The 17982-nt window shown below is 40.9% G+C and overlaps 1 protein-coding gene across 4 annotated transcripts in view; it reads right to left on the bottom strand.

Annotated features, from left to right (window-relative positions):
* Positions 1–17982, bottom strand: part of RPS6KA6 (ribosomal protein S6 kinase A6) — a 72408-nt gene that overhangs the window by 43092 nt on the left and 11334 nt on the right. For 2 of the 4 annotated variants that reach the window (XM_043522117.1, XM_043522118.1), the window contains 4 exons: positions 15504–15563; positions 10484–10564; positions 7632–7748; positions 507–588 (listed from right to left, as the gene is read on the bottom strand). In XM_043522117.1, the coding sequence (XP_043378052.1) occupies positions 507–588; positions 7632–7748; positions 10484–10564; positions 15504–15563 (340 nt within the window). The remainder of the gene's footprint in view (positions 1–506; positions 589–7631; positions 7749–10483; positions 10565–15503; positions 15564–17982) is intronic. The other 2 variants (XM_037908625.2, XM_037908626.2) reach the window with 1 other exon arrangement.

The raw sequence follows: 17982 nt of genomic DNA, 5'->3' as shown, positions 1-17982 counted from the left end.
ATATGTATTGTCTATTAAGATCATATTTTGGATTTTCTAGCAGTAACACTTCATGCCCAAATGTAACCCACAGTGGAGTAGAGTCCAGTGATGTGTCTTGTAAAGACAGAAACACCTTATAATTCGGCTTACTTTGACTTCCCCAATAAAGCAGGGTTGACTCAAAACTTGACAAATGAACAGTTTTGACCAAATTAGAACCACGGAAAATACAGGAAAACTGTTTCTCTGTAATTCTCTTGCTGTAATAAAAAAAAATGTTAAATGGACTTACAGAAGGTTAATATTAAAAAAAACCTGAAGACATCTGGACAGGTTTGAAAAAAATTCTTAAGGCATGGCCTCAAAAAGGTTAATTAAAAAAACTGATGTCAAAGAAAGAATTATGACTTCACTGAAGGAACAGCTTGTTTAAGACAGAGGGCTATTTAATACAAAAATATTTACAATACTGACTTCAACACAGGAAGTATTTTCCAAGACCATTATAAAGAAAACACACTTACCTTTTAGAGAAGCTTTTTTCAATACTTTCATTGCATAAAGCTGCTCAGCATCAGGACCAATTATTTTCCTCACAAGAAAAACCTGACCCAAAAAATATTTGATATTTCAAATTATTGCTAAAATTGTTATATATAACAGTGATTTAGTTTGAACAAAAAGTTATCATGGTCTGTTTTAGTATGAGGAAAAGAGAACAGACTGTGCACCAAATCATAGCCTCCATAGGGAAAAACTAAAATAATGGGGGTAGGGGCAGAGAAAGTCAGCAGGTTTTCACAGTACACCATCTTTTTGAGAAAGCAATTATTAAATCCAGTAAGGGACTATGAGATCTTCTTTTGGTTGGATGTAGGAAGGAGCACTAGATGCTAGGACACACACACACACACCTGTGCAGGCAGAGCAACAAAAGTAATTGCACTCTCACCTCCACAAGTAACCAGATTGCAGGTAGTAGAAACCCCTAAGGTTCCTGAAGTAGCTAGACCTGGACTCTAGGCACTCTTCAGTTTTTCTACAGAGATCAGCTTAAATTAATGCTTATAGAATGAATATTAACTTACATGCCACGTACCTGCATATTTTACACTAGTGTGTCAGGAAAGGGCAGCATGTCAAACAGGTGTCCCTAGCTCTGTCTCCTTCCCTACAAATGCTATGTAACCTCAAATACATAGAGGCTTCACATAAAGATCCCTGAAGTTGGAGTGTGAGGAGAAGGGAGTGGGGAAATACACCATTTAAGATCAAGGCCCTGCACCTTGGGGGGGGTGCCACTACAATTTTTCCCCTCAGTCTGCTTAAATTTGGAGAGTATGATCTTGCAGAGTAACAAATGTGATTAGAAAAATCGATTGCTATGGATTATGTGCATTTCCATACTCCAAACATCTAATGACTACGAGCTCTTCCAGCGTAACTACTGAATTACCATTTCTAATACATTTCAATGAGCAAACTTTTACTACATTATCATAACATTAAAGTCCAATCATAGGTTTAAAAGTATGCTAACAAAAACCTGAGGTTCAAAAGTCTTTTCATTCTTATATTTACTTCCAGATTTTCAACACTAGAAGCAAAAAATGTTACCACTCTGTTTATGGTTTTAACTAGAAATGGTTAAATAAAAGTATACCATATATACTCGTTCATAAGCCAAATTCTTTTAGTAAAAAAGGGAAGCACCACAGAAGGGGGTCGGCTTATGAACGGGTATAGAGAGGGGAAATAGGTCCTTCCCCTCGCACTTGCCCCTCAACCACCCACCTCATTTATGCTCAATTATTTGAGCATAAGCTTTCGTGAGCTACAGCTCACTTCATCGGATGCAGTGAGCTGTCCCTTAGGTGCCACAAGTACTCCTTTTCTTTTTGCAAATACAGACTAACATGGCTGCTACTCTGAAACCTGCCAGAAAGAGTGAAGGAGACAGCTTTGGGAGGCATGAGAGAGACAGTACTCACACATACAGGTGGCAGCTAATAGCCAGAATGATGACACCACAAAGAGGGAGAAGAAATAGAGGGAAAATAGAAGGAAGAAAATGGAGAAGGCAAGGATGAAGAGAGCAGGGGAGAGAAAACAATGAACCACAAAACAAAAGAAAGACCTAATCAGAAAAAAACTGAGTGGAGAGAGAAAAATATTGAGATATAAATAGTACTGAAAATTAGTGAACATTAATCTGAGTGAAACAATGAACTCTAAAGACCACTGAAGGAACAAAAGACAACACACTGTGGACAGGGAGAGAAAAATAAAAAATATATGTTACTTTATTTTTATAGAAAGACTGCTTTATTCAATGCTTTATTCAATGATTTTATGGTGGTTTGGCTGTTTCCAATAAGACAAAATTTAGAAGGTCTCACAGATTTTTGGATGCAGAGGCCAACAACATTTCCCTGTAATTTTAACCCAGAAATTGACAGATGTAGAGTAATAGCTTCTCACCTCCAATCCATGCCTCTTACAGCTTCGCTTCCCTCTCTACAACAGGTCCCACTACTGAACTAACTGCTCATTCACCCACTGAAACTTCATCCTTAAATCATCACTGGACACATCCTTGATCATGTGTGCATCAGAGTCCAAAATATGATTAAAAAGTGCCAGGAATTTGAGGATAAAGAGACTTAATATCGTAGGCATAATACTGAACTAACAACTCAACCAATTTTGTGACTGTATAGTTATTTGCCAGTGAAACTAGACAATTTTAATTTTCCCAAGTCAAATGAGGTATACTCTGAATAGTTTTCTGCACTGCCAAGTTTCTCATGCAGTGCTTATAACTAACACGAGGACACCTGAAAAAAGTTTTAACTGAGTTTTACACTTCTAATGTGAAGTGCAACAGAAGAAAGTTTAACTTCAAAAATAATATTTTTAAATCAGTTCTATATCTATCTTTATATTTATTTTTCAATTAAATCAGGTATAAAGTTTTTAAGGTCTTGAAGCTCTATTTGGATAAGAATTCAATTCTACATTTTGAAAATGACCTCACCCAGCCATCACTGAAGATCAACAACTAGAGCCTGGGGTTTTTCACAAAATGCAAAAACACAATATCAAAACAATTAAAATGAAAAACTCACCCCACAGCAGCGGCCCCTGAGTCTCCTGTCCCACAGCGCTGGGCCCAGCTCCAGCCATTACAACCTGGCACAGGGGACTGGAGCACCACTGAGGTTTGGCCCGTCCACCTCCCTCTGTCATGACCCCCAGACAGGGCCTCCACTGTGCCCCCCCCCCCCCCCGGCCGCTTCCCACATACTCCTGAGGGCAGAACCTGACCCCCCAGGTGAGAGGAAAATGGATACAACCAAATAGCAAAAAACTCCCCAAAATAAAAAGAATTTCACAGAACTCTAAGTATAACCTTGGTGGTTAAAGCAATAATTAGTACTGAATCCTATCAGATGCCTCATCACTCTGTAGGCCTACGGACAGTGATCAGAAAAGCCTTGTATCAATTTCTGAAGGCCAATATATCCACATTCCTTTCCTACACAGGCCCAGTAGCAGTTGCATGTGCATTTGTCACCTTAGGACTTGATTACTTCAACTTACTGCATATAAAGTTGCTCAAAGGCTTAGGAAGGCACTTGGTAGCAATAATCTACCCTCGAATACCACAGCTAGAGAAGTAGACATCTGTCAGAGTAACTTGGGTGGCTTCAGTAGTCCCTCACTGATGAGCACTGCAAGACGTCCAGGCATGGAGGTGTGTAGGAGGTCTAAGAGCTCGTGCAACTTCCCCTGGACAACTTCCAACGGAATCTCAAATGTACCTGTCATTCTGCATAGCAAATTTGTCTGTAAGGTAGATATTACATGTACCACCCCTCATCAAGAGGTAGCAACAAGACAGGTGCTGGGATGGAACAGTCCTCCACCTGTAAGTCCTCATCAGAGCCCTGATCATCCCACACAGTCAACAACACTGCAGCATGAGCTGACAGTGGAGTGGACAGTGGGGAAGAGGTTCTAGCTCTGGACTGGGGTGCAGAAGCTAGTCTTCTGGCTTGTAATCTCCATAGTGCTCAATAAGGCCATAGGTTCCAGTAAGTATAGGGAGAAGGAGGCCATGGGGCGGAAACCAAGGGATAGTACCAATGGGATAATAAAAAAAAAAATTCATCCTAGATTCTCACTCTGAGGTGTAAGGGTTTCAATACCTAGACCACAGAGAATGTACTGGAGACTCCTCGTTGCTATTATCTGAGCCTGAGGAAGAGACGCACTCCTCCCCTTGTGGGGCTGGAGCTTGAATAGTTGGGAGCACACTCAGGCTGTGCTCGGTACTAAGCTTGGGGTATCAGACCATACCTTTATTACCAAAAACAGTGCCCAGTACCAAAGAGGCCATAAAGTCAGGCTATGATTTTGTCACGGAGGTCAGGAAGTCACCAATTCCGTGACTTCAGCCCCCAGGGGTAGCCCTGCCACCCTCAGCCTACGCAGGCAGCAGGGGAAGCCCCACCACCTCTGGCCCAGGGGGAGTCCGCAGCCCTGAGCCGCGGGTGAATGGGCACCATGGAGCTCCGAGCCGGCCCCACAGCTGCCCAGCGGCTTCCCATTTTCATAGAAGATCATGTAGTCCAACCCCCTGCTCAAAGCAGGACCAATCCCCAATTTTTGCCCCAGATCCCTAAATGGCCCCCTCAAGGATTGAACTCACAACCCTGGGTTTAGCAGGCCAATGCTCAAATTCAGGGACAGGTCTTAATTGCCCGAGACCTGTCTGTGACATTTACTAAAAATATCCGTGACAAAATCTTCACCTTAGCCATAAGATCCCTTGATATCACACAGGTTTCAGTATCAAGTACATTAGTGCTGCAGGTAGGCAGATGTAAGGTGCCTGTACCAGAGATATCAGTAACAGGGGCTTCAATGCAAGGGATTTGTACCTGGTAATTTCTGACTCAGTGGAGAAGTTGGTCCCAGTGTTCTGTGACTGATGCCTGAGTGGGCAGCACAGAGTCCCTTCTTGGGCCTTGAACTACTCTTCTCAAATGTAATTCAAGGGTATTTCTAGTTTCTTAAGGTAGGACCCAGTGATGGAGGTCTAGACCTCTTCCCCTTAGAGATTTAGTCTTCCTTCCTCCCCCTAACCTCTGAGGTCTTAGCCTCTGTGGAGGATGATTCTTTACAAGTGCCTGTCTAAGATATAAAACCGAGGAGTACTTGTGGCACCTTAGAGACAAACACATTTATTTGGGCATAAGCTTTCGTGGGCTAAAACCCACTTCATCGGATGCCCAAATAAATCTGTTAGTCTCTAAGGTGCCACAAGTACTCCTCGGTTTTTTTTTTTGCTGATACAGACTGATACAGACTAACACAGCTACCACTCTGAAACCTGTCTCAGATATATAAGCCTAAGAGCCAGTAGGAGCACTCTGAGGAGGAATAGTCAATATTTTCACCCCCAGCTGCTTCAGGATCTGAAGAGAAGCGCAATGATCTATCCAGACAAAACAATTCTGAGCAAGACTTTCGACTTTTGAGTTCTTTGAGAATGATTTACAAATGGCACTTCTGTCTTGTATGTACCCCTCACCATGTCACAATAAGCACCTCATACGTCCATCAGAAAGTGTCATTTTTAAGCCTGGAGGTGTGCATTCAGTCATAACGATGGGATCCCAGTACCAGGAAGTCTCACAGACAAAGAAAAGGGCTGCTTCTTATAGTAAGAAAGGAAACAAGTAAAAAATAGCTCAACTAATCCTTTCTATTTACAATACAATGGATAGATCACAGTGAGGGAAAAACTCACTGCTGGTTCCAACTCATAGCCACAGTAGGGACAAGGAACTAAGAGACAGCTGGGGTCACCCCACCCTTTATGCTCTCAGATGGAAGGCACAAGGACACTCAGGGAGCAGGCGTGGCCCCAAACAAATACTGCTGACCAAATGAATCCAAACTCAAGTTCATGGGTGCAGATGCTCAGATACTGCAAAGTGTACAAATTCACATTTTTGGTCAAGGAGCGTCTGCAACAAAAATCTTTTCAGGAGTGAAATGTTTCATGGTACAGCATTGTTCTAACAGAGTCAATTTAGAACGCTGGCCACACTCCTGGTTTAAATATTGCATATTGTAAAAAGTTAAGCCCACACAACATCCAACCAGATGACACCTCATGTATGCTGACGTAATACCTAACAAGCAAATTAAGGACATGTCCCAGCAAAGGACTAAAATCAACATGACAACACCCCATAGCATCCCCCATTTAAGGCTGAAACTTGTTTCTCTGGTCCATGCTGTATTCTATTAATAGTTCTTTCCAAACTCTAATCAAAACCCGCTTTCTCAATCTATTGTTTAATGTCATTACCTTCCTAACCCACCTGTCTGTGTGGGGCTATCACATACATAAAATAAAGAAACATTTAAAATGCGGAAGAGATGGACATAAAAGAAAAGAATTGGCTAAACAACAATTCAGGGGGTACATATGACAGGTCAAGCATATATAATGTATGATTGTAAAAAACACCCAACGGGTATAATTAAGAGTTATGGAATAAAAGTAAGAAGGGATCATTTATGCTGAACTTCACAGATCTATTAGGCTGTGAAGTAGTCTCCCAAGGAAAGTCTCAATGCATATGTCAATTAAAACTAGACTGGACAAAGCACTAGTAAGTGCACAACAGGGAATAATCCTACATTAGCAGGGAGATTGAGCAGATAAAAGACCTTTCCCATCTCTCACTTGTGAGAAAATATGTACTCCACATTTAGAGACAGTAACTGTGGAACAGGATAAAGGAAACTTACCACAAATATCAAGTGATACTATATACCCTTCCACAAGAGTTTTATCCTCCTCTTGTGACATGGCTAAGTAAATGAACCCCACTGTACATCTCTTCTGCAAGAAACTGACAATTGATCTCAGCATGGATAACAGGAAGAATAGAGTGGAAACACTGGTCTTAGTTAGACTTAGTTATAGCAACAAAAAGGGTAAAGAATGTCTAAAGGACAAGCAAGTCCAGGTTAATAGAGGGCTACTGGGTGCAAGGTTTAAGTTTTCTAATACTGTCACCTCCACATAAGAACTTACAAGTCAGGGAATAACGTCCTCAAAAACAAGCCAATTTTCACAGGTGTGTGTTTGTGGCTTATTAGGCCTCTAAAAACCATGTCGGCCTTCTCTAACTCAGTCTCAAACTGCTGACAGTAACCTGTTTCATCAAGATTAAGAATGTTTTTGTATTATTCTGCACCCAGCCCTGCAGTCCTGTTACTTATAGGAAAATTACCCTTGACTTTAATGGGAGTTTTGCCTGCATGAGAACTGCAAGATTGTGCTCCTAATGCTAAGGATAAACAATATGGTGATCAAAGGGAGAAATTCATGTCCTGCTTCACAGGTAGAGTTGTAACATACAAAGGCCTCAAGAATCCATCAGTACCCAGTGACACTGTAAACTCTACAGGAAAAAAAGATGTACTTTTGACAGCAGTCAGGAGTATTCGGAAGCTATAAAACCAACTTTAATGGAGAAGTTCATTAATGTTAACAAGTAGGACTAAGTAGCTGTCTATTAGAAGTAGAGGATTGGGATAAAAAAAAGAAGTTTGTATCTTACCTTTCCAAATGATCCCTGACCAAGAACCTTAAGTAATTCAAACTGTGCGGGATCTGCTTTCTCACACCCTTCTTTCACATGATGGGTAATAGGAATTTCTTTCACATTTCCTTCATCCTGTTAAAAAAAAATGAGGTGGAGTGGAAAGAGGGAGGAAATCAGCACAACACTGAAAAGTACTGAAATAGTTATCTCTTACAATATGTATATACAACTACCGGCTGCATTTGTAGATAATTATTGAAAGGGCACTAATGTTATTTTTATAATTTAAAAAGTCATTTTCCTTACTGTTCATATATATTCTCCTTTAGGAATCCTGAACTTGAAGTCTGTTTCCTCACCAAATTCCCTTCCACTAAGACAATATTCTTTTTGGAAGGGTTGTAACCAGATTATGGATTGTAACCATTACAAATTTCCCCAGAAGAAAGGAATTACAGCATCACAAGGCTGAGATGGCACATCCATTCTAAATCCCTGGTTTCAGTTCCATTTAGCTTTCTCAAAAATAATCATCTGGGGCTGAAATTTATGCTTGGCCTTGGCCAAAATATTGTTAATTAAAATTTACTGGTGATTCCTTCATCCTTTTGAATTAACTGAGAATAAAAGGAAGAGTCCGGAACAAACAACAAATGAAGTTATTGACCTGAACAACAGAAGAATGTGCATCATTTGGTGACAGTCAACAGAATATGAATAGTCTATCTAAGCTTAAGAATTCTTCATGGAAAAGCCACCCCTGTGATATGTAAAACAGTTCACAGAAAGATCAGTCTTTGCTGTGATCAGTTCACTCTTTTCAAAAGTTGAGTACAAATCTGAGGTTGGGTAGGAGATTCACCAGGTCTTCAACTACTCTAGCTGCTTCCTGCAGGGATGGCACCTTCTCTAATAAGCAGTGCAGATGACTGCTGTGGAAATCTGTGTGTGCAGCACGACAGCAGCTACTATTAAGAAAACCCTGGGAGCCAAGGTGAAACCAAATGAGATGATGTACTGTTGATGTATTTAACCCAAGGTGAAAGAGAGAAACTTCTGGTGAGCCACACAGTTAGAATATCAAATAAGCATCCTTCAAATGAAGTTAAGTGCTTAGGTCTACCACAATAACAGAAAAGGTCATTTGAGCCTTGAAATATTTGAAGGTAGAAGAGATCGGATCGAATGAGAAAAATGCTGAAATTTCTTGAGCACTGCAAGCAGAAGTGAAAAGACTCCAGAGAATCTTGCCTGAACTGACATTGGGCTTACTGCTTTCAAGTCCTGGAGGTGCCCAGTTACTACCCACTTCCTCATTATTAGTTCCTTCCCATGCTCAGAAGCTACATCTTGAGGGAAGACAGCTAAAACTCAATACATACACTATGGTATTGCACCTCAGATATGGGGGGGATGGGAAGGGGAAAGCCAACCCTGCCCTTTGTGGGAGGACTGGCTTTCTGGCATCAAAATTTTTCCATGGCCAGTTTGAGGAATGGGAGAGCTACTGCCTAATATCATGCATCAAAGCTTCCAAGGTCAGATATAAAGAGTCTCTTGAGCCAAGAACAGATATGGAAACTCCCAGATGATCTGTGGAAGCTCTGCTGATCCTGATTGTAAGCAGGAAAAGCAGTGCTTCCTATAAATAGACAGTCTTTCTCCTTAAGGTCTTGATTCAAGGCATCCCCCACAAAAGCCTCTTCTTTGTCAGAAGCGACAATAAGATGTTGTTTTGTTTGGAATCCTGATAGCCATATTCAAAGCTAGAGGGTCCTTCTACTCATATTAACAGGCAAAAGTAAGAAACGTGCATGCTTCTGGGGGAAGTATCAAAGTCAAAACCCAAGGTTAGGAGTTAACTCATTAAGCTTTATGCCCAGGCAAATAGGTTAATTTTTTCCTTTGGTGCAAGAAGCTACAACTGTAAAGTTAACTCTGTTTTGTGACAAGATCATTTCTCCTTTAACTATATTAAATGCCCAGAGACTTCATTAATACAGCGATACGGTCTCCTATTGGTTTCTTGTGCCCTTCCAGAACGAGAAGAGTGGCTAATCTTAATCTTCTGAAAGGCAGAAAATACAAAGTTAAGATGCATTCCAGGGGTGGCATGTATCTTAACTCTGCTTCTTCTGGAGCTGGCAACAACCACTGGAAATGGTTCAGTAAGGATGCTGCAAAGGTTAAACAAACAAAGAAAGTGGTAGATTGTCCATCTCTTGATGTCTTGAAACCAAGACTGGATGCCTTCATTTTCCTCCTTTCACCATTCCCTCCCTAAAGGTCAGCATGGTTTCATGCTCAGAATAACTGATACATATTTTGTTTTATAAAATGCCTCATAACTGATTTGAAAGATCTCTTCCCAATGTAAGTCACCAATACGCTGCAATTGTCTAGGCACATGAATCTTGCCAGCTTAGAGAGAGTAAGAACAGAAGAGAAAGGGATGAAAAGAAGAAAAAATAAATCAAAAAGATCTTTTTTTAAAAGAATCACCCCCACCCCCTCTCAGTTGTAGGACAGCACCTATTTCCCCTTTTGTGGAAGTGCTGGGAGTGGTCACTGCAACTGAAGCTTATGAATAGCTGAGGTGGCATCTTCATAATGCTGGCAAACAGCTTGAAAATTTGAGTGCAGGAACAAGTCAAAGCAGGGGGATTATAGGAGTGAACAGAGTGATCTGAACACACAATAAGATTAGTAAGAGATAATTGTACATCGATAAATACTTGTATCCTGACTAAAAACACTAGAGTACAAAGATCCATACATTGTACAATTGATAATTTTGCAAACTAGATAGCCAGAACCAAAGTGTGGAGGCGGATGGGGACAGTCCAGTTATGCATCAGGAAACGTACCATTTCTGAAAAATATGCTGTTTCACCAAAACCGAAATGTTTAGCAGACATGTTTCCACAAAACTTTAGTTGGAAAGGTTTCTGAGTCCGAGGAAGAGAGAGAAAAAACACAGTTTAGCTCAGGGGTTCTCAGACTGGGGGTTAGAAGAACAAGTGCTCAATTCCTTTCTTTTCACCTGTTAAGCTGGGGTGGTCAAACTACAGCCCGCGGGCCAAATCTGGCCCGCCAGCCATTTTAATTCAGCCCTCGAGCTCCTGCTGGGGAGCAGGGTCTGGGGCTTGCCCCGCTCCGGTGCTCCAGCTGGGGAGCAGGGTCAGGGGCCACTCCACACAGCTCCCAGAAGCAGCCGCATGGCCCTGCTCCAGCTGAGTAGCAGGGTCAGGGGCCGCGCCACATGGCTCCTGGAAGCAGCGGCATGGCCCCCGCTCCGGCTCTTACACATAGGGGCAGCCAGTGGCTTCCACTCTGCACGCTGCTCCCGCCCCAAGTTCCGCCCCTGCAGCTCCCATTGGCCAGGAACCACAGCGAATGGGAGTGGACGGGGCAGTGTCCAGAGCCGCCTGGCCACATCTCCGTGTAGGAGCCGGAGAAGGGACTTGCCGCGGCTTCCGGGAGCCATTTGAGGTAAGGGCCACCCAGAGCCTGCACCCCTGAGCCTCGCCCCAACCCCCTGCCTCAGCCCTGATCCCCCTCCCGGTCTCCAAACCCCTTGATCCCAGCCCGGAGCACCCTCCTACACCCCAAATTCCTCATCCCCCCCCACCACACCCCACTCCCCCACCCCAGCCCGGAGCCCCCTCCCGCACCCTGAACTCCTCATTTCTGGCCCCACCCCAGAGCCCGCACCCCTCCTGCACCCCAACCCCAATTCTGTGGGGATCATGGCCTGCCATACAATTTCTATTCCCAGATGTGGCCCTCAGGCCAAAAAGTTTGCCCACCCGTGTGGTAAGCTAAGGAAGCACAGCACAACTTACTACATTTCCATACCACCCCTCAGGGTGTTCTGGTAGGAGCAGTGGCAAAGCTACTTCATTTTAAAGAAGTATGGTTCTCTCTATCAGCACAAGGAAACAGCAGCTGAACCACACTGGTGCAAAAATCCCTAATGTAGACAAGTTCTAACATCCAAGCCCCAGTCCATCCAATACAAGAACCAAAATCGCCTTTCCAACTGGTTTTCATTCTACACATATTAGGAATTTAAGGCTATGTCTACATTAGCAAGCTTATAGCAGCACAGCTGTACTGATGCAGCTGTGACGCTGCAAGATCACTCATGTAGCCACTCTATGCCTACAGGAGACAGCTCTCCCATCTACATAATTAAACCACCCCCAATGAACAGCAGTAGCTATGTCAGTAGGAAAGTGTATCCTGCCGACATAACACCATCCACACCAGCACTTCTATCAGTGTAATTATGTCGCTCAGAAGGGTATTTTTTCACATCCCTGAGCAACGTAAGTTATACCAACAAAAGTGCTAGTGCAGACATAGCATAAGTTTTGCTTTAAAGAAAAGGCAGGAAAGAAATACTAGCAAAATTCAAGTTGCCTGGTGACAGCAAGAATTTGTTTAGTTATACATTTAACTGCCTAATAAAATCTTAAATAGCTGTTGATGCTTCACATTAAGACAGAGAAACATTTTACTTAGAAGCCTTTCTATTTCAACTTCACTGTCTTCATTTTTGTTCCTTAATACTTAGAACATTTGCATGAAAACAAATTTCTTAAGAGTTCATCTGCTCTTATGTTTATCACCCACCTTGAATCATTATCCTCTGACATCACAATTGGTTGCTGTGGAAACTGACAGTTATTAAAACGGGGAACTCAGGAGAAAAATTTGTTTTTCATGCTAATGTCAATTAAAATAAAGAAGTCAATTATAAAGGATGCTTTATAAAGGTAAAACATTTTAAAAAGCAGCTTATTTTATATTTAGTATTCTCTACTATTAGAGAGTTGCAACTTGGCACCCTTGCTGAACATGCAGAGACCTCTGCGACACCCGTGTCAAAGAATGAATAGGTTAAAAAAAATGATGCTCGGTTTTACATTTTGGTGCATAAAAAAAAATTAACAAATTCCAATGCTACTTTTATAAATTTCAATTAGGTGAAGCAACTACCAAAGTGTGGTACATTTGCAGTGTATTTGCTATAGGCATGTCTACACAGTCAGTGCATGGCAAGCCAAGGTGTGAATCTACAACACACTAGTTGCTGTGCAGATGCTCCTATCAGGCACTAGAAGTTCTGTAGTGCACTCTGACTTTTGGGAGTAGCTTCAGCAAGTTAGTTTGCAGCAAGACAATGCACTACAGATTCACACTCTCGCTTGTGCCGCCCAGTAACTTGCCCTTTGCAAATACATTTCACCACAAGTATAATTCCACATAATCTGACCCTGATCATAAACTTTAAATTTTAATATTTTTCCCCAAAGGGTCACTCTCAGACTACAAGTTTCCCCAACAAATCTGATATAATTAAAACTGAAAATTTCTAAATGCTAATTTATTTTACACTATTCCTCTTTACGTTCATTCAGGTTGAACACTGAAAATATATTAACCCGTTTCTATTTTATTTCTAGTCTAGTCTCCCTTGATTACAAATCTGGTTAAGTGGTTTTGTGCTTTGCTGCCTGAGCAACAACATCCATTTCAGGGCTTAGCATGTGCCAAGCCTCACTGACTCGCTTGCTTACATAAGAGGTAGTTAGTTTCAGCAGCTTAAAGTGGAGATAATCCAGCACCTACAGCGATATCACTATCAGTTTTGGCTTGTTGCCCAATAATTTATTTACAGCATGAGGGGAGGGTGGCTCCAAGCGCTTCACAATCGGATCAAGCAAGCTCTGAGAGATTCCTTTAGTTCAGGTAAAGCAAAGGGCTTTGACACAACCTACTGCTCATCTCCGTTTACCATGTGGAACAGATTTCTACCAAACTGGAGTCTGTTTATTCCATTGTGCTGGAAGATGTACAAACAAAATAAGAGTTGCTGCCCCAGGCTTACAATCTACACCACTTAAAGAAGACTCAGATATTTTGGTAGTAATGTAGTAGCGCACATACTGGGTATTATTACATATAAGGTCTATCTGACACCTCTTCTCCAGGGGCCCATCCAGAAGCTATGGATATCATATTTGCTGAGAAACTACTTTTCCCATTATAAATTTAGGCTTTTTACTGTGAAGAATTACTTAGTTTGAGATTACTCTGAAACCTTAGTTTGAGATTGATTCTGCACGGAAAGTACCAATATTCAACATGTTTTGGGGATGTAACTTGACAAAACATTGGACAGGATCTGTCTTTGGTACAGTATTTCTAAAAAGGCCATCTTCACAGAAAGGTCAAAATGACTATATCTTTGTTTTCAATAGGCAGGTTACACAACTTAGTATTTATCTTATGGGACTGATAGACACTTCAGAAGATGTACAGTCAAACTACCAAAACAACAACAGTAAAAACAGTGACTGACGTTTTCAAAGCCAAAATAGTAATACATTAAGCCCTGTCACCCAACACAAGGTCTGCCATAACTGACCAAATAATCTGTCACCAACAAAATCTGGTCCAATAAAAGGTATTACACTTCACCCACTTAGTCTCTCAAACAATCCACACAAGTTCAGTATCCCTGTTCTAGCACCTGAAGCTTCAGAGGGCATTGAAAACCACTTCATAAAAGCATTTAATCTCTTGTTTAATGTAGTATAGAGCAAGAAAAAGTTCTCTCCTAATCCCTGCCAGTGAGTAGCTCATGCCCTGAAGCTTGACAAGTTTTCTCCCTTTCAAATCAAACTAAATTGACTAAATAACCTGGGCTAGATCAATCAAAATATTTAAATTAAGTGGGTCTTGGAAGATTCACAGAAATTTTAAGAATTCCTAGTTAGCAGCCCAGGATACAAACAGCCCAATAAAAAGAAACAGGCCACGATTTTTTAAAGTGATAGACTCAATTTTTGGGCACCCAACTTGAGACTCCTTTAAGGAGCCCATTTTATAGAAAGAGCTGAGAATCTTCCTCTGAACCTTGAGAAGCAATGAGGTGTAGAGACATAATTGCAAATGAACCCTGTCCCCAATAAGAAAAACATTTATCAAACTTCAGATGCTTGCTTTGAAAAAAAACATCAGATATGTAGCTTGCAGGCTTGTGGCCAAAAGATTCACGCCAGGTATCTTTCAGAATTGCACCTATAAATATCAACAGCAGAGTCAAGCTCAGTACAGGACTTTTCTACCTTCTCCTCAACCCCAAAGAATTGAAAAGGGAGCACTATACCTCAACTAAAATGGAGATTTTATGAGCCCAGTCATCTTGGCAAGGTTATGTGTTACTTATGAGGATAAGAATGATCAGTCACCATCATCAGATATTAAGTGAACAACTTTGTGAAGTGCAGACAGCACAAGATATAACATCATAAAATGGAAATGGTCGTTGCCCAGTTTAAATCTGATACACATCCTAGGCATACTTCTGATCAATACGTGGGAGCAAGATGTATACTTTCACGCCTTGATCAGGAGAAAACCTGGAAGAAGCTATGATGAAACTGAGGGCCATAAACCAATCTGATAATCTGGAGAAGGGAACATTTTCCAGAAAAAAAAAAAAAACATGAATCATCATCTTCCTGAGATGCTTAGTCAGTTTTCAAAAAGGTCAAAAATGGGGTACAGGCCTGCTTTTTTCTTTGGAATAAGAAAACCAGAATTAATCTCTTTGCTGTATTATATATCTACTGTAAAATCAACAGTTGAGATCATCCCAAGGAAATGAAAGATTAGGAAAGGGGCTGGGTTTTGACCTGGCCTCCAACTGGAAGGCAGCCTCATTCAGTCATCTCCAATTGTTTATACTGCTTGCTTTGTGGCCCAAACCACGGTGCACAGCTGCTACAGTGGGTAAATCTTTTAAAAGGACTTCCCCCCTGGCTCTATGCAAGCAATAAGCATCCAATACTATATTCAACAAAACGTACTTACATTGTAAGAATATGGTTCTCCTTCTTCCATGGGCTCATCCACCATTTTAAGACCGTTCAGCTAGGAGGGAAAAAAGATTAATCAGCAGCAGCTACGTTAGAGAGACAGGGGTAAGTTAGAATAGCATTACAACACAATTCCAACAGAAATACTTTCATTGCTAATCTGATTAATATTATAAAGCAAGCAAAAATGAAAGTTGGGTTTCCTTTTGGATTGACAACTGCAATTTTGAACCAGGTCAGACTACAAAGAGACAGCAGCTTATTCATTTAACAAATTGCTTTGCAAATTTTGCTACGTTGTGCTGATTGACTAGGGATTAATTAAAAATAGAAGCTGTGCACAACACTTATGTCAGACATTGCGTACAGTGCCTTCCCCACTCTTGCTAGGAAATGTCTGCCACACCGTTTAAGAAACTGTAGTTTGCCAGTGAGCTAATTTAGAGTTTAAGAAGGAAAGATTATGAACAGGTCTTAGATTTATCAAAGAAAACATGGAAATATCTATCAAGAAGTTAAAATCAAGCATAAATTCTTTCTGTACTAGAATATTTTGAAAAATAATTTGAGATTCCATAACTATATGTCCTTAAAATAATTTTGAAAATTTTTATACTCGCCATTATTCAATGGATCTAGATCAGTGGTTCTCAAACTAGGGGCACCGCTTGTTCAGGGAAAGCCCCTGGCGGGCCGGGCCAGTTTGTTTACCGGCCGCGGTTCGCTGCTCCAGGCCAATGAGGGCTGCAGGAAGATCAGCCAGCACATCCTTCGGCCCACGCCGCTTCCCACAGCCCCCATTGGCCTGGAGCAGCGAACCGCGGCCAGTGGGAGCAGCGATCAGCCAAACCTGCAGACCCGGCAGGTAAACAAACCGGCCCGGCCCGCCAGGGGCTTTCCCTGAACAAGCGGCGCCCCTAGTTTGAGAACCACTGATCTAGATAATTCTACCTTGGCTAACTGAGTAATTCTCAAACTTTGTGAGGTACTACCATTACTAGTGGAGGAATTGAGGTCTACAGGATTTTTAAAAAATTAGGAACAAAGAATTATAGATGCCACAGAGAAGGAAACTTGTCTGTGAACAGATCATTTTAAAACGGCTGGTATGTAAAAAGAAAAGGAAAAATAGGAGTACTATTGTGTAGATTTAATACCAACAATTTGGAAGAAATGAAACTAGTTTAATTAAAACACTACCCCACCTGTAACAAATCTTCCTTTCTCAGCTTCTCAACCAACTAGAAGTACAGTAAGCCAACATACTAAAAACATGTAATTTATAAAATTAGTAATGTAGATGTCCTGTAGTTAAACTTTTCCTCCTCACTAACAAACACCAAATTTGGCTTAACAGTTGAAACTTAAGAAACACAAAAATAAAAGGATATGCCCTGCTTCAACGTGCAATATATTAATTTAAAAACTGGAAAAACCTGGTGAAAAGGGTGAGGCCAATTATTCATTTTGATATAGCAATTACCATGCAATTCAAAACATTAGTAATTATCACAATATCTCCACCCTCATGTGGCACACACATCACTCAGGAAAATGTTAAATGATATAAATATTATGAGAAACATGTTAGTGAACTAATATTTTTTATTTCTGGAAATGAAAATTCAGGCAATACACTAGGTTACACAGCTAAATACAAGCCAGATTTTAAATTTTACCTACTCTTTTTGGCCTATCTAAAATATCAAGAGAAAGAATAGGATGTTTACCAATACATCTCTTCCTTCACTGTTGCATGTGATTTTTAGGAGAGGTTTAATTCTTGAAGTAGTGAAATCTGATACAAACTAAATCTGAAATCTGGTTAGCAAAATGCAACCCAGAAAAAAGTGGTAGTATTCTTTTTTTTTTTTTTTTTTAAATGTACTCAAGATGCTGTTCATAGCAAAAGTTGAGGTTTCAGCTAACTTCGGTCTCTTCCTAGTTTTTTTATTTTAGATATCTTTTTTATCCGAGTTAGATGATTTTTTCACATTAAACAAGTATCTCTTAATTTGACCGCTGGTTAATCAGATGCTAGCCAGTTCTGCCCCCTCTTCCTAACAATATGAACAAACTCCATTTCCTCAAGACCGCAGATCCCTATGCCACTACCTGAAGGTTCTGGATGCTTCCAAAACACTTTTTAAAACAGCTTGCTACTGAACTGTACACAAAAAGTCTTAAGTGAGAAACTTCAGAGGGGAAAGTTAACATGCTACCTGGAGCTGTGCATCGCATGTGCATGTACACATAGTACAACTTCTCTATTATGCACTCCACCACTTGAGATTTACTAGACTTATCAGTTTTTTTTATTATTATTATTTTACTTTTAAGTACATGTAGTGTTCATGAAAATTGCCATAACAACAACTCTGGAGAATGAACACTGTTTATCCACAACAGAAGTACAATTCAGTATAAGCGGAAGCTTACTCACGCTACCCTGTTCTGGAGGGGCTGCTGAAGGC

This window comes from Chelonia mydas, chromosome 9 (assembly GCF_015237465.2).
Source record: "Chelonia mydas isolate rCheMyd1 chromosome 9, rCheMyd1.pri.v2, whole genome shotgun sequence".
NCBI lineage: Eukaryota > Metazoa > Chordata > Testudines > Cheloniidae > Chelonia > Chelonia mydas.
The sequence above is the reverse complement of the archived record's forward strand: the minus strand, read 5'-3'. Positions and strand labels throughout refer to the sequence as shown.